The following is an 18,137-nucleotide window of genomic DNA, read 5'->3' as shown; positions in this document are numbered from 1 at the left end:
TTTACAGTGTGCTTGATGGCTTCCCAACCCAACACTTTATTAATTAAAACACAAGTATTCTGGCTTTACTCATCACAGAACTGTCCTTTCTCCCACTTCATCCACAGAGAAGACATCTGCTTTGGCACTTGATTCCAACAGTTCTGCAGTTGTCGGTGTTCTCTGTGCCTGTGTATGTGGTCTTACGGCCACCACACCACGAGCTCCCATAGGACGGGGTCTGATGAGACCAGTGTGATCTTGCAAATATGCATATAAGCATTGTATAAAACACTCAAAACATCAGTAAAATGTACCATCACTATTTTATTTGGCAGTAGTAGAAATACATCCATGTTACAGTGCTTATTTTAGCTAAAGAGTCAGAGCTATTTTTTTTCTTCTGCTACTGTAGTGTTTCACCTTTACATAAATTAATAAGTACAATCCCTACATTTAGGAAATAGACACATTTACTAATCAGCCAAGTAAGGACAATACATGGTTGTTACAAACTAAGCAAAAAAAATAACAGAATCACTAGGATCAAAGAAAGAATGCCCATTTCCATTATTTCCATTAATCACAGATTATATAAATTCTTAAGTCTCACTTGCAGAGAGATTTCTAGATGTAACTGATCCAAGCAAAAAACAAAAGATCTGGATTCAGTCTAATTCTTATAATCACTTTGAAATGATATTACAAATAATTTCCCAATATGTGTTCACATTAAAGTAAAGACAAATTGTCATGAACATAATTTTATATTTCTGATTATGAAAGGTCACAGAGAAGTGTATCAAATGTTACTTTGGCATTCCTATTTAATAGGCTTAAAGGAATAATAAACTAAATTCTTTTGTGATGCAAATAATCGCTCTTTAGGTAATCATTTAAGCAGAAAATGTGACTTTTTTTTTAATTGAAGTGTAGTTGACAATGTTACATTAGTTTCAGGTGTGAAAATGTTACATTTTAAGGCAAGAAAAAGTTTGTAAATATTTTTTATAAAGCCAGGTAATTTAACAACAGAATAAAAATAAACGGATCCAAATAAAAGTACTATTTTATGACAGAAAGTTTTTTGGAGCTGATTATAATCATATGAGACTCTTGGCTTCTTTTTTTTAAAAAAATCTCATTTTGCTATTTTATAAACATATTGTAAGCCTTAAATGAAAAAATAACTAGACTTTTAGTTGAACAAAAACATAGAGAAACCAAAACAGAAAGAAAGTTAGCAAACATAAATCACCTGAACACGGATCTTTTCTCTTCCAGAAAACGGGAGGAAAGAAACATTTTCTCAGGATGAACTCAAGGCCCTCTGATTATCATATACACAGGGAAAGGGACGGTAGTAGGACTGGTGGTGGCAATGGCAGTTTTCCGACTGTACCAGCATGCGTCGAACAGGGTTTTTTCCTAAAAGCTCTAGACTATTTTAATCATTTTTTAAGGATTATTTATAACATTGCTTTAGTTGTTTAACCCAATTTCAAGGCAAGCTGAAATTGGTACATATGCCTTAAGTATGTCTGCTGTGGTCAGAACCATTTAAAAGAGATGTTTCTTTTAAAAAGTTCAAGTTTCTTCCCTTATAAAACAGAGGGTTTTTTTTTTTATTTTTACCTATACTAATTACCCTGAAATTCTATTTGGTCACTCTTGTTTCTTCTGTCAAAGGCCACAAAGAAAGCACTTTTTTGAAGTAGTAGCTACATAACTGACCAGAAACGAATCAAACTCAAAACACTGAATTTGACAAACTAACCTCTTGAATAAGGGCAACTTTTTTTTTTTTTTTTTTTTTTTTAAGGTGAAGTGTAAAAGAGGAAAAAACCCACCTTCTGGAAAGCTATTCATCTTATCTGATAAAATAAATTCCCCAGAATTACCTTATGTAGTAGCAGCATTATAAATAGTGCAATTCTTCAAAATAGATTTCAAATAATATCTTCCTCAAATAAAAAAAGTAATTAAGTTTACTTACAGCTCTGTTTATAAAACCACAGCTTAAAACATTTAGCCGCCCCAACCAGAAGATAAATATAAACAATACCTGTCTTGCCTACACAAGGATGGGAACACGAGCACACACACACGTGTATGAATTATTCAAGGCCAATGGTACCCGACAAGAAGTTAAAGTACGAGATATGAATTAAAAAATAAAACAACACATAATGCAATTTTTAGCTTTGATACTTCTACCGCTATTCCTCCACCAATAATAACAATTATGAATAACCAATTGTTAAAACTAAGAATATATGTAAGAAACGTCAGGAACTAAATATCTGAGCAGTATTTCATATTGTTTAATTCTGTAACCCACACATTATGGGACACAGTATACATGCAAACAGCATAAAGATTCTGAAACTCGTATTTTGTAACTGATTATTACATAAGTGTGGCACAGATGTAAATTTAAAACCTTAAAAGATTATGCTTTTCTCCCTCGCTTTTCATTTTCTATTCATTCGTCAGAAACTAGGCACTTTAATCTAAAAATTCATTTTTTAAAAAATATATTTAAATCTTTCTGGGTAACTCCCTCGCGAAATAGATAAAGCTCACCTTAGGAGCAAAATCAACAAGTCCAGTGCTTTGATATGCTGAGTGAGCCACTTTAAATAAGCGATATATGGTTTAGACACAAAATTAACACAGCTCTGAATGTATCTAATATACTCTGAAGAACCCTACTCATGTGAACAACCCATTTGTTCATTTATTTACCATAAAGGACAATTGAAATATACTTCCATGCCACTAAAAAATATTTTGTTTTATATTCAGAGGGAAAAAAACCTTTAAAACGTCACTAAGAGTCAAAGTATGAATATTTTTTAAATTGGGCATAATATGACAAATTCCCAGTGCACTATAAGTTCTATAGGAGGAGAACTTGGAAACTATTTTACTGTATCCAAATTAGTATCTTCAGATATTGGGAAATAGTTTCAAAACTACACACAAAAAATCTTAACAACTTCTTAGAGTTAATAAATGTTATCTTTTTAATCAATAATGATTCAAGGGGAAAATGCTCTAATCTATAAAAAGATAAAAAAAATTTCTTCGGTCTCATTATTCTAACTACAGGACCAACAATAATATATTTTAGAAACTGCAGCAAATCTAATATAAACTTGTAAACTTCTCAGTGTCAATTCATTTAAATGTTTTATAATGATACTCGGCCATTACAATTTCTTTGATTCAAACATGAGCAAATGCACGAGCAATAATGTAAGCAGTACGTATTAAACACCACTACTGCCTAAACTTGATTGAATAAATAACTTTACAGTGAAAAATACATTTTCAGGCAAAGTTAAATTTGTTGACACTAGGAGTAATATATCCTTACATAAGGGTGCCACGAAGGTCTTGGCTACAGTGTATATTTTCAAGGTGCAAAGCATAAGAACAGAGCTTTTGAAAATGATACTGGACATCGCAGACAGCTTCGGGAAGACAAATCAACTAACTCCCAAGTACTGGTTTTAATTCAAGCAGTATTTCTGTAAAATACACATTTCATGACTTAAATTATTACCTAAAGACTAGAAAGCGTCACTTTGGATATAGTACACAGGGATTCAACGACAGAACTGTGTAAATACAGTATGATCACTCATACTCTACCAGATGTCTTTTCCCTCCCTGAGTCCATATCCCCCAATTCATTATAATACATGGTACAAAATCAATAGTTACCTTAACTATTTCATAGTACATTCCAACCGTATGTTCTTTATGGTACTTATTGCACTTTGGCTTCCAATAGGCCACTGGACATGACATGACCATGACTACTTAGACAGCTACTTGTATGCCTCAGTGCATCAGCTCCAAGATAGGCCGTCAAGAGTTCAGTGCGGCGAATAAGTAACTGCATGAGGTCTTCGGCCAAAGTCTCTATACTGGAATAACGTACCTTCTCGAAGTCAAAAATGTCTTTGAGAAAGAAAATAACTTGATTCTGGAAAATGAACACAAAACAAATTGGCACTATCAGACCAAAATCATATTAATATAAACAGTTATTAATATTGTGGGGTGCCTGGGTGGCTCAGTGGGTTAAAGCCTCTGCCTTTGGCTCAGGTCATGATCTCAGGGTCCTGGGATCGAGCCCCGCATTGGGCTCTCTGCTCAGCAGGGAACCTGCTTCCCTCTCTCTGCCTGCCTCTCTGCCTACTTGTGATCTCTCTCTGTCAAATAAATAAATCTTTGAAAAAAAAAATAGTTACCAATATCGTAACAAGCATTAGGAGTCAGAAGGCCTGACTTCCAGTATTAGTCTCATATCTCAGTGGAAAAGGGACCTTGAATAAGTGATTAAACCTTTCCTAGGTCTCACTTTCTTTTTCTGCAAAATCCGGGAAACTACTACTTCTCCTTTATAATATTCAGGGCTGACGTGAAGATGAAAAAAAAAAAATCTATGGCAAATGCCTGTAAACCCTAAAGCACTGTAAAGGGCTATTATTAATTCTTTCTCAATAATTGATATTTTCAGTGTTACCTATGAACACTGGTACTACTTTAAGACCCTAGAGTAAACGATTTCCAATAGTTGTTAACTTTTATTTCTTTTTTAGAGACAGAGAAAAAGCACAATCAGGGGAACAGTCAGATGGAGACGGAGAGACAAAGAATCTCAAGCAGTCTCTGCACTGAGCGTGAAGCCCCGCTTGGGGCTTGATCCTCCAACCCTGAGATCATGACCTGAGCCAAAACTAAGAGTTGGACACTTAACTGATTGAGCCACCCAGGCGTCCCTGTAATTTTATTTTTTTTTTGCGCCCCTATAATTTTTAAGTTGTTTTTTAAAAAGATTTTATTTGTTTATTTATTTATTTATTTTTGTGAGAGGAGAGAGAGAGTGTGTGTGTGCACATGTGCATCAGCAGGGCGGAGGCAGAAGCAGAAGCAGAATCCCTGTTGAGCAGGGAGCCCAATGCGGGGCTTGATCCCAAGACCCTGACATCATGACCTGAGCTGAAGGCAGTCGCTCAACCAACTGAGCTACCCAGGAGCCCTAACTTTTAAGTTTTAAGGGTATACTTTTCTGTATATAAAAACTTAAGATACATGAAAATTAAAAATTTCAGGTCTCAAACCAGTGAAGATCTGAAGGATATTTCACTTCAGTAAGTTAATTCTTGTGCTGCGACTCATTTTTTTTACTGTAGTATGGTTGAAATACAGTGTTTTATTCGTTTCAGGTGTACAACACAGTGATTCGACAAATCTACACATGACTCAATGCTCACCATGGTAAATGTAGTTACCATACAATGTTTTTTTAAAAATTTATTGACTATATTCCCTACGTTGTACTTTTTATCCCCGTGACTTACTTATTTCATAACTACAAGTTTGTATCTCTTACTCCCCTTCACCTATTTCACCCATCCTCCCAATCCCTTCTCCGGCAACCACCAGTTTGTTTTCTGTACTTACCATTCTACATATATTTTTTTGTTTATTTGCTTTGTTTTCTGGTTTCCACATATAAGTAAAATCATATGGCATTTGTCTTTTTCTCTCTGACTTATTTCACTTAGCATAATACCCTGTAGGTCCAACCGTGCTGTTGAAAATGGCAAAATCTCACTCTTTTTTGCTGAAACTCATTTTATTTTTTTTTTAAAGATTTTATTTATTTGACAGAGAGAGAGAGCTCACAAGTAGGCAGAGAGGCAGGCAGAGAGAGAGGAGGAAGCAGGCTCCCCGCTGAGCAGAGAGCCCGATGCGGGGCTCGATCCCAGGACCCTGGGATCATGACCTGAGCCGAAGGCAGAGGTTTTAACCCACTGAGCCACCCAGGCGCCCCGCTGAAACTCATTTTAAACAAGTTGTATCCTACTTGTATGTATTAAGTCACAGGCTGTTATGCCATGATGCGGGGGGTAATTCCAAACAACAAAAAACAGAAATACTTAATTTCTATCCCACAGAAATTGGGTGTTAAGAAGTACTAGGAAGGCACCCTTCATAGATTTGCTTGACTCTATAACTGGATGAGTCATTAGCAATGAACTTGTCAAGCCCCCTCATTTTACAGATGAAGAGAAGGAGGACAGATCTGTGCATGATTTGCCCAGAGTCAGGCTGTTCATTCATTCATGATAAACTTAATTCCCAGTCCAAATTCTTCCCACATACCTTACATTTTGGGAGTTTAAAAAAACACGAGTCAAAAACTGATCAGTTTATTTGAATGACAGTAAGATAATTACTTCCTAAACATTTAAACAAATGTTACATTAACAGCATATAAACATAATGATTTAACTTTTTAAATGAATAGAATGAAACATCCAAACTTTCAAACATCAAAAACTTTCAAGTTCATACTGATGTTTACTTTTATTTGCTCCTTGAAACTCAGTCTAAATTCAAGACTATGAAATAGTGAGACTTTCTTGGCACTATGCAATGCAGAAAATTCTGCAAGGAGCTGTAACTTGTGTTTTGGCAAACCACTGACATTGGGATACAACCTTAAACTCCCACGGTATCTCTCACAACTGGGGTTTTATCATTCAAGTTACCTTAAACCAGAATTTACTTCTAAATTGCCTACATGTGCAACAAGGCACATTATTATTTGTTTTATACATTTCAAGAGTCCAGAGGTGAAGAACAACTGTCTGCAGCAGGTTGACTGTAACACGGTAACGCCACACAACAGCACCATCCATTACAGAAGGAATCGATAAGAGGAATGGACTTGTTGCATCTACTCCAGAATAAAGCATCAAATCTATATATTAAATGTTCCACTGGCGTTTAAACACTGAATTTAAGTGACTTTCATAACTTTACCTTTCACTAACATTCATTTTCCTACAAAAGCAAAAACAAAACAGAATAAAGTCTCCGTCCACTTTTCAAGTTAGAAAAAAAGAGATGATTCAATGACTGAACATACCTTAAAGAAGCAACATAAATCATAGAGAGAATTTCTAGGACCCAAAAAGCCCCAAGCGAGGACAGGGCTGATTTGCTCACAAATGGCATAAAAATGGGCAAAAAATCCATCTGGGATCTATTGGGAAGAAAGGAGAATTGAGTTATTCTTACTTTCTTAAATTAGCTATCTCTAGCAGAGAAACTTAAATTGCTATCCATCATAAGATCAGCTCTTTCTGAGGACAGAGCAATGGTGAATGAGGAGCCAGTCTGCTAGGGAACTGAATAAGCTTACAAGTAACTTCTGGAGTCATAGAATGTTTTATATAATTTTCATATCCTAGCCAACAGTTTCAAATGTGCTGAGGAACATTATTTCTTAAAGGCATTTTTCACCTCATAAAAATGCTTCATAAAAAAGTAATCAGTGTTACAACCAAGCAATAACAAGAATGCTATGGTATTCTTTAGCAGTAATTCTTAGGATGAATGAGATTACCATGGTTTCAGCTATTAACCAGTTCCCCTCAATCACTTAATTAGATTACCTGAAAAAGACCAAACTGATCTTTAAATGACCAGCACAAAAATATGCTTAATAGAATCCCAACTTTTAGTTGAGGAACCAGGTATTATTGAAGCATTTAATTATGTAATTATTACCTCTTCTTGTGTAATAGTATTACATACAGTTGTAATTCAAGAACCTAAGTTTATTAATAACTTTCTGAATTTCCCTTGTTAAATAATGTCCTGTGGGATTTGTCATATAGCATCAACTGGGGATAACTATGCCTTAAGATTCTGTCTCCTGAAGGGGTTATTTCCAAAACATCTTCTAAACCTTGATTTAAAATATACATATACTCTAGCAGCAATTACCATTTAATGAGTACCTGTTATATTCCAGATAAAGTGCTAGGTTCTATTTAACCTAATAAAACATTCTTGAAAAAGTAGGTCATGCTAACATTATTTTAATCATGTAGAAAGTGATACATCAAAGGAGTTAAGAAACCTGTCCTTTGTCACACATAGCTAACCAGTGAAAGCCAAAAGGTTACGAAGGATGCCCCAAAGTTATTATTCTGAAAGGTTCTGCTTATATTAAAATTCTAAACCCCATAGACTCTAACTGTAGTAAGAGTTCAAACAGGTAAGACATTAGCATGAGCTGACTGAAGAGACATGCTTCCCCAAGTAATAACATGAGCTGAACTCAACAAGAGGTAAAATATATTTAAATACACAGGAAAGAGTATGGCATTCCAGGTATAGAAAACAGTTCCCCAAGAGGTGAGACATATAGGTAATCTGTGGATACGGACAGAAGACTAGTCTAAGGTACAGGATTTATGCTAAGAAAACATAATGTTATAAATGTTATTATTATCATGATTATTATGGAAACTACTATTTATTAAGCTCATTTTTATATTTACTTTTCATTTTATACTTAAATGAACCTGGTTAATATTATCTTATTTCATCCTTACACCAACCCTTTGAGTAGGCACCAATTCCATTCTACAAACAGAAATGGAGGTCAGCTGACAGGAACTTGCCTGAGGTCAGAACAGCTAGTCTGAGAATCAACCCCAAGTCTACAAGTCTACTCCCTAGCCCCAAACCAGTGGTTCCCAAATGTTAGAGTTCATAATCATCATTTGAAAAGCTTGTTTAAAACACAGGGTTTCTGGAATCTTTTTTTTTTTTTTCTTTTCAAGTTTATTGAATGATAGACTACAAAGCTCCCGAGGAGGGAGGGGACCTGAGAAGGTTGTCCTCTGGAATCATTTTAAACAAGAATTATTCACTTACATGGTCCCCAGTTATCTTAAAAATTCTTTCAGAGCCATTTCTAACCCTAAACCTTCTTTCACCTAGTAGAAATCCCATGCATGCCTCAATCTGCTCTACTGAACTATACAGAATGTTAAGAGAGGGAGAAGTTATTCAAAACAGGAAAGCCAACCCAGTATCAATAAGTCACTCATCCAGCTTGAGGGACGGTTCCAAAAGCTTCCATCCCCACTTGAGAATTGACTCAGCAGTTTCTTTGACAAGAGCCTCAAATTACCCAAAAAAGAAGAAGTCCAAGGCATAATGAAATTTACCTTCATCTGTTGCCTTTTCTGTTTCAGCACTGACCAACAACTTGAAGCCACAGCCTAAATATATGCAAAGGAGAAAAACCAAGACTTGACTTACATTTATGACTTAGCGACTTTGCATTAGGAATGATTTTTGTGAGAAATTCATAGGTTTGTGGGTTTAAAATGTTCAAAACATTAATATTTTCCTTTCTATTATTTGTGAATAATAATGGTATTTTGTTTTTATAAATTTAAAAATTAAATACAAAGGCATTGAAGGAAAAAGGCTGAGCTCTGGTACCAAGAAACTTGGTTAACTATAATTCAACTCTCAGAAATCTTTAGTTCTGTTCCTATAGGAAAAGAATAAAAATACGTGTACACAGAGACACATATAGCAATAGCCGTTTTATGTATAATAATGAAAACAATGTAGTATTTTTTTTCCTTTAAGAATAGTATTGCTGGAAATAGTTGTGGGTAGAGCTAACAGTTTTATTCCAATAAAAAACTAAGAAATATAACCCTAATGGTAGGGACTAAAACACCCAAGTAGATCTTTTTTTTTTTTTTTAAAGATTATTTATTTATTTATTTGACAGAGAGAGAGAGATCACAAGTAGGCAGAGAGGCAGGCAGAGAGAGAGAGAGGGAAGCAGGCTCCCTGCTGAGCAGAGAGCCCGATGTGGGACTCGATCCCAGGACCCTGAGATCATGACCTGAGCCAAAGGCAGCGGCTTAACCCACTGAGCCACCCAGGTGCCCCTAAAACACCCAAGTAGATCTTAACGAAATCTGGCATGGCCCAACTTTGATCAAGGTCACTTTGCCAAATCAGTTAAGAAATGAAAGAACATATAACTTTTATAGTTAAAATATATCTTGAGTGAAAAGTGGATTTATTAAAAACGCTTTAAAATTTAATATCAGAAATTTCCAAAATAATTTTGAAATAGGCAGTGGACATTTTTTTAAAGGCATTCTAGGGGCACCTGGGTGGCTCAGTGGGTTAAGCTGCTGCCTTCAGCTCGGGTCATGATCTCGGGGTCCTGGGATCAAGTTCCGCATCGGGTTCTCTGCTCAGCGGGGAGCCTGCTTCCCTCTCTCTCTCTCTCTGCCTGCCTCTCTGTCTACTTGTGATCTCTCTTTGTCAAATAAATAAATAAAATCTTTAAAAAAAAAAAAGGCATTCTATTGCAGCATGAATATCTATTTTACCTACTTCCTTCCGGGTACACACTTAAATAAAGCACAACAAAAAAACAATGTCAAATAGAGATCTGAGTGCAAAAAAATAAGGGAAATTGAAAACATTCAAAGTATAGAATATAGTTTAAATCTGTTCTATTTTTGCATATGCCTATTTCTTTTACTCCCCCTTTTCTTTCATTTAAAAAAAAATTATTTTTAAGTACACTCAAGGTAGGGCTTGAACTCACAACCCTGATATCACAAGTTATATTCTCTACGGACTGAGCCCATGAGGCACTCCTTCCCTCCCCTCATTTTTTATAGTATTTGAGAACATAAATCTCCGTATCTTCCTCTAAAAAATACATACTGTCTTTTTACAACTGCTATATTTCAGGTTAGTCACAGAGCCAGTTCAGTTATTTGGTTAGGCATGAACTGGTCTGAAGCCCGAGTCTGAGATCTGAAGAAAACACTGGTCCTCCAGGTCAGTGCAGGGACAGACAGAAGAGCCAAAGGGAATTTCATCTGAAGATGTTGTGTATCATACACATCTGATCCCAGTATCAAAGACTGAACCCAGTTTCCCCGCTAATCATTCTATAAGCAGATATATAAGTAAATCTTATTGATCTTCCCAGCTCTGACCATTTATCATCAAATTTAAATGGTTGAGATAAAGGTAAACCACCACTTACAGTTTCTTTGAAGGAGGAGTTCAGCCAGCGATTATTTACTACATTCTGTATGGAAGTGGGTGGGTTTTCTAAATCTTCAAAGGAATCCATTAATATAAAATCCAGAACAACATCATAAAAATTTAGGTTTTTCACCTGCATTAAATTATAAGTTAAAACACAAATTACTGTTACATAGAGTGGAAATAAAGTCTGAACCAGTGCTTCACATTTTATAATAGCAGGGTGTTTATAGTTGACTCAGATTATATCCCTGACGAGAAAAGGGGAAGAGAGACAAATATGAAAATACCCCACCACCAGAAACTATTATTCATATAACAGCTCTTCCTTCCTAGATCTCTTCAGGTGAAATTAATCTCTCCTTCACTGCATCCTCGGAGTCCTTTGTCCAGGCTTTGATTATGGTATCCGCCAAGTTCTAGCTACTTTGTTCTACAGCTCCTGGGATATCTGCCTGCCCTCCCCACCACATCGTGAGCCTCTTGCTCCTTCACTCAGCCATGCATACCATGTTGTACTACATGCTATATCAGGTGCTCACACTTCCATGGCAACCAAATGAGACGCTTAGAATTTAGTGGGAAAACAAACAGGAACAGATAATGCCACAAACACACAATTATAAACTGTGATAAACCCAGTAAAGGCAAAAGGACATGGGACAATGAGAGCTTACGATGGAGAGTCTAATCTAGACTAGATGTCAGAGAGGGCTTTTTTTTTAGGGACAGAGGCATCCCAGGTATGGAAATACTTGTCAAAGTGTTTCAGGTAAGAAGGAACACAGTGGTGTTGAGTTGAAGAAAACCATCAACGGTGTGCTGTGGCACGCTACAGCAGAGGGCACGGGGGTAAGCGGTTGGACACAACCAGGAAGGGCTAGATCCATGTTCAAAATTTTGGATTTTAACCAGTATTTTGGAGGGGCAGTGGTAGAGGGGAGGTGGATGATCAGATCTGCATTTTTTTAAAGACTGTTTGGCAGCAGTGTAGAGACTGGAATGGAGAGGAGAGAGCGGAGGAGTAGCGGGGAATCTGGCAATGCAAAGACTCTGAAGTAGTCCAGGGAGAAAGATCAGTTGCTCAGGCACAATGTTTAGGATTAGAAAGAACGGCAAGATTAGAAAGAAGATGAAGAAACTGAAAAAACTGACAAAATTCAGACATAAATATGATATGGTAGGCAAAGACCAGGAGGTATAAAGGGTGAATCCCAGGGTTCTGGCTTGCACAACTGACTAGTTACCAATCCCTGCACCAAGTGAGGGAACACCAAAAAAGAAAAGATTATGTCTTTCTCTCCTTGTACCAACTATTTTCTTTGCCTAGAAAGCCTTTCAGCCCCTTGCAAATTCATTCTTTAAGCTTATGGTACAACAAAATGTTCTAGGCTCATTATATACTTCCCCTATCCTGGTGCTGACATCAGCCATTTTTCCAAGAAGTCCTAGATTCCTTTTAGTGAACAGTGGTACTTAGAAGCCAAGCTCCGTGTGCTAGGAGTAATTTCTTTTGTGGTGCTGCTGCTCCCAGACCCTCAGTGAACAGAAATAAGAAGTCCACATATGCTTTTAAATATGCAAACCTTTATATTTATTTCTACATCTTTATACACACACAGAGTAAATTACAAATTGACCCAGACAGCTCCTACTCCAATCTTAGCTTTTTATATCTTCCCTCCCTGAGAGTCAGAAACCTGGCTCCCATTAGTCTCAATAAATTTAATTATTTGTTTAATCCTGTGTAGCAAATCCTCTGGCCCCTCTAAGCTGTCTGTTGTCCCATTCAAAATCATCCCTGGACAGGCCACCACTCACTCTGCTAGGGCCTTCTTACTGATGAAGGAAGAAAGAAGGAACTAGGAAAGGAGGGAGGAAAGGGAGGGAGGAAGGAAAGAAGGAAGGACAGATGGACGGACAGGCTTAAAAAACAATCGTTTTCAACTATCATCCCTAAGTATAAAGACTGTGGTTGCTATTGTTTATGACTGTCATAACCACTACCACATAATTGGTTTTACTTTCATTTAACAGGGGCAAGGAAACAGTGGCCTCAGATTATATAAATATTATATGTACATAACTAATGTTATGGAATGAATATTACAAAAAATTGAAACTTACTCCTCTAGCAGCAAGTTCCATTTCAGTACTATCCCAGTGATCAGTCTGCTCTAAAAAATAGATCATTTCATCAAAAACATCTTCAAACTTCTTTGGATTCTGCAGAAGAAAACAAACTTTAATCCTCAACTCAACTTTATAACAGGGCTCAAGCCTACCAAGTAAATGAGTTACTCTTCAAGTATGTTTTTAGCTCTTTATTCTATTAAGTAACAAATTAAAATACATTTTCAAGGTATGACATATTCACTTGGTCTGATATTTTGTTGTTCCAACATTGGGCAGAACCCGAGACTAAGAACATTAGTAAAATGTCAAAAGCAAAATGTCATAATCAAATATGTATGCCTATTTAGGTCAGTCCTTCAGATGAAAACTTGGTGACAACAGATACTATGTGATGGTTTTGATGCAATTCCATTCCTCTCAGAAGAAGCTAGGTGAAATCGCTGGGTTTAATCTGTCATAGGAAGGTCAAGAAAGCAACATAAGATACACACTGGGAATTACAAGTAGTTAACATCACCTTACGTTTATTTTGCACCTTAAAAAAATTGTGCTTTCCCACTTATCATTTAATTAATGATCATAAACCCTCTGACACAGTATACCATAAATATAATTCTATGATACAAATGAGGTAATTGAGGTTCAAAAGGATTGGGTCAGAAAACCAGTGTTCAAATGGCTCAAGGAAGGCCTGTTTTACTTGATTTTTTTTCAACATCTGGGCACACCCTACATAAAGGGAAGTGGTTCCTTACAGTCTTAATGAAGTTCTTGTGATCGCTCTGCCTCATTCAGTCCCATGAATAAGAGTAAGAGGCAGCTCAATCTGTATTTCCAGATTTCTGAGATCTCCACTATTTCCTGGAACCTCACTGAATAGGATTTGAGGGAGGTAAGTGAAGAGGTATTAGAAATAAGAGTGGTGGTTGTAGTATCAGATCTAATGATAATCCCCACATGACATTCACAGACTTTACAGCAAACTGTAAATTTATGGAATAAATTAATAAATTTACTGTAAATTTATGGAATAATGTATGAGGAACAACTTGACCAAAATAGTGTAGACTTCATACATAGAAACTAAATCAACCGAAGTAGAAGTCAGTGCTCTTTGGGTAATTTACTTTTACTATGTGAACCTTTGCAACAATCTACAAAAACTTTTTCTCCTGTTAAAAATTCAATGTGTTGTAATGTAATGTATGGTAATCTCCAGTAAACAACAGTAAAAAACTTGCCAACAAAACAAGTTTACCTTTCGTGCCTTCACAATTAACGCTGATAAAATTTTCCTTCCACTCTCAGCAAGGAATATCCTGTTGGCTGTTTCCGAAAGTATTACCTGAAAAAATATCCAACCCCAAAGAAAAAAGAAACCTATAATTAATCTGAATGGACATTTGACTATACAGCACATCTACACATAAACGACCCTAATACAGTCAATGCACTGCATGTGGCACTATTTCTGCAGGTAGACCACAGAGGAAAGTTGTAATTTACTAACGTTTAAAAGGAGCTCTAGGAACCTATAATCAAAAAAGATTAAAGGGAAATAAGTACGAATTTAAATTCTGTTCAATTTAATATTAGAAAATCCAAAATAAATGTTATATAGTCCCCCAAATATAGAAAAATAAAGATGATCTTTTTGTTAAGTGATCTTATTTCATTTTAGGAAATCAGTGATTTTAGAAGTGATTCAAATACAAAACAATCCAGAAAGCATACTAATTGCTAATAAGAGGATTTTTATTTTAAGCAGCCATTTGTACCCATCTCCAGCGTCAGAATACCCTGTTTGACGAAGTATGGTAGACCTGGGAAGCCATGGCAGAGGACAAAGACAAATGAAGACAAATAAAATGAAAGGAAATAGCAGGCAGGAAAAATAAACTTAGTTTTTATACTTGCCATTAAAAATAAGGATAATAAAGAGCAAGGAGTTGTCCTGTTTATATTCGGCTGGACTCTATAGCATGAGGGTGGGGATGAGTGGCTAGGTGAAGTCACTTAATGTTAAACAAAATACCTGAAAAGCCTGTCGAATACAGTGAAGTTTGGCAAGAAAATCACTGTCTCCGAGGCACTCCAACATTTCAGTTCTATGTAATAAACAGGGAAGACAATTGTTAAACTGCATTCAAGATCAAGCCCACTACAAATTTGGACTCAAGTAAGGCTTAACCTCAGGACCTTAATACAATACACATGTCTTTTAATAATGACAAAAATGTAAAAAAAATTTTGAGCCTAAAAGACACTTCCCCCCATTCTCATAAACATCTTTAATAAATATTACACAAGCATAGCCGCAGTACCTTAATATTTTTTCATAAATAAAAGCAAAACTGAAATGGTACCTAAGCACTCTTGAGTAAATTTTCCCTTCTTCAACTAAATGCATGGCTTCTTCATAGAAAGGGCAGTGGCAGAGAGACTCTAGACTGTAGGCATGCCGTCCTTCCCTGTGTTCTGCAAGCTAAGAATACAGTGGGTTACAACAGATGACACTGACAGAAGAAGAAAATCTATAAAAGATAGAAAACAGGATTTGCTAACATCAAAACATATTCAATTTGATTAAACCATAAAAATCACTCTAAGGGGCGCCTGGGTGGCTCAGTGGGTTAAAGCATCTGCCTTAGGCTCAGGTCATGATCCCAGGGTCCTAAGATGGAGCCCCACATCGGGCTCTCTGCTCAGCAGGGAGCCTGCTTCTTCCTCTCTCTCTGCCTGCCTCTCTGCCTACTTGTGATCTCTGTCAAATAAATAAATAAAATCTTAAAAAAAAATCACTCTAAGATTTTAGAGCTAGTGAACTCTAACTGCACTTTGTTTCAAAATTCAGTTGTAAAAACGAGTAAACCTTTATAACAAGCATTTGAATTCAACAGTTTAAATCCACAGGCTACACATCCTTTTAAGCATACAATTCAGAGGGTTTTTTTTAGCATATTTGCTGGGTTTTGCAATTAGCACCACCTTTTAGTTTCAGAATATTTTTACCACCCCAACAGGAACCCTCTTACCCATCATCAGTCACGATCATGATCTTCTGGTCCTGAGACTGAGCCCTGCATCTGGTCCATGCTCAGTGCTCAGTCTGCCTATCCCTCTTGCTTCCCCTCTGCTCCAGCTCCCCACCCCCCCAACATAGGGACTGATCTTCCAACCTTGAGATCATGACCTGAGCCAAAAACCAAGAGTTGATGCTTAACCAACTAAGGCACCCAAGTGCCCTACTGCCAAACTATTTGGCAAAGAGGCTACACTATGTTCCACTTTATCGATGTATAACGATAAAGATTTTTCACACCCTCAGCAATAATCATTATATATTTTTAAAGACTTATTTGAGAGAGAGAGAGAGCCCAAGTGCACAAGCAGGGAAAGAGGCAGACTCCCTGCTGAGCAAGGAACCCAACAGGGCTCAATCCCAGGACCCTGAGATCATCACTGAGCCAACAGATGCCCCTATTATTATCCATTTTTTACATTACAGCCACTCTAGAAGGTGTGAAGTGGTTTAGTTTCTCTAATGACAACAATGTTGAACATCTTTCATCTCCTTACTGGCCTCTACATATCTTCTTTAGAGAAATGTTTATTCAAATCCTTTGCCCATTTTTAAATTGGGTTATTTGTCCATTTATTGTTGAGTTGTAAGCATTCATTGTATATTCTGGATATGTGTCTTTATAAGACACATGATTTACAAATATTTCTCCCAATCTATTGCTTTTTCACTTTCTTGTTGGTGTCCTTTGAACCATAAAAGTTTTTATTTTTGATAAATTCCAATTAATCATTTTTTCCCTTTTCTGCCTTAACATTTACTCCCTGTTTATGCAGAACATCAAGGGCAGCCAGAGGTGAGGGCTCAGGGACTTCTGTGGGTTTTCCTGGACATATGCATAATCCTGCACATGCCTGTGGCCTTCTAGATTCCCAGGAATATGTTGGAATTTTTCAAGGCCCCCTGTTAAAATCTATTGCTCAATTTTTCCCTTTAAGTTGTTTGGTCGGCCTCTTATTAGTCCTCAGTGGTATCACCACCTCAGGTCGTTATAATGTTAAACATTTGCCACTGATTATTTTCAACAAAGGCCATATGGACTTTGCTTTGGAGCAAGCGCCAAATCAGGGCAAATAAAGATTGAGTCCTGAGAATGGAACTTCGCAGGGAGCTGCCATATAGGTCAAAATAGAATTTTGTGAAACTCCAAAATCATTAAGTTTCTTTTAGTGGTTGCCAGGCCTCGCTTTTGCAGTTCCCTCTGTTGTAAGATTGTTAGTTTTCAAGATTGTGGAAGAGAGGGGGATGGGAAGAGATCAAGTTAAAAATCCACAAAGTTCACTGCTCTTACAGAGATTCAGCCATTTTTCTTGAAATAAAAAGCTCCAACAATTCAGAAATAAGTCTTTCATTAATTTTCAGAGTTCTTAAAATTTTGCTTTTGACAATTCTTCCCAGTGTTTTCATTACTTTCGTGGAGGAGTTTTTACTCTGTTACTCTACTATTCTAGACGTATTTCTTCCATGCTGTAGTTCTGGCACTTCCCAGCGCTGTGCTAAATGGGTTAACTTGATAATATGACTTAGTCTTTACAACAATTCATAAAGTAGGTACTGTTATTATCCCCATTTTACAGGTAGAGAAGCAGAGATTCAGATTAGCAGGAATTTGCCCCAACTCCCAAAACCAAATGACTGATTTTTAAACCCAGGCATTAATTCCAGAGCTTATACTTTTAAATATCAAATTACACTCTCCTATTAGCCTTCTCCAAAAACCCAAGAGAAAAGAAGTTTAAGCATCAGAAATATTTAAGATAGTATAAATATAGCCATTATATCAGAGGCAAAAAAAAGTAAACAGAAATGATAATATCTGATATAAAAATTCTCTGCTTTAGTATCTCCCCTCACGTTTTAAGGGAAACATATTATGCTAAAGGTAATGTGCTTCTGAGGTTTCTGAGTTTTTTAAAAAAACTAATATGTTTTAAAATAACTTAGAAATTCTTTAGATATTAAATAGTTTAAAGTTTTGTACCACTATCAAGAAAAATAGGATTTATGTTCACCGGCC

General features: G+C 36.4%; 1 protein-coding gene across 1 annotated transcript in view; it reads right to left on the bottom strand.

Annotated features, from left to right (window-relative positions):
- Positions 1-962: 962 nt before the first annotated feature.
- The window catches only part of MIGA1 (mitoguardin 1), a 92,405-nt gene continuing 75,230 nt past the window's right edge, over positions 963-18,137 (bottom strand). The window contains exons 9-16 of the mRNA XM_044238505.1: positions 15,405-15,523; positions 15,074-15,146; positions 14,297-14,383; positions 13,030-13,128; positions 10,901-11,035; positions 9,033-9,086; positions 6,935-7,051; positions 963-3,976 (exon numbers count right to left, since the gene is read on the bottom strand). Of these exons, the coding sequence (XP_044094440.1) occupies positions 3,758-3,976; positions 6,935-7,051; positions 9,033-9,086; positions 10,901-11,035; positions 13,030-13,128; positions 14,297-14,383; positions 15,074-15,146; positions 15,405-15,523 (903 nt within the window). The 3' untranslated portion in view covers positions 963-3,757. The remainder of the gene's footprint in view (positions 3,977-6,934; positions 7,052-9,032; positions 9,087-10,900; positions 11,036-13,029; positions 13,129-14,296; positions 14,384-15,073; positions 15,147-15,404; positions 15,524-18,137) is intronic.

The sequence above is a fragment of the Neovison vison genome, chromosome 2 (assembly GCF_020171115.1).
Source record: "Neovison vison isolate M4711 chromosome 2, ASM_NN_V1, whole genome shotgun sequence".
Classification (NCBI taxonomy): Eukaryota; Metazoa; Chordata; class Mammalia; order Carnivora; family Mustelidae; genus Neogale; species Neogale vison.
Note: the sequence above shows the minus strand (reverse complement) of the source record. Positions and strands in the feature narration are given on the sequence as shown.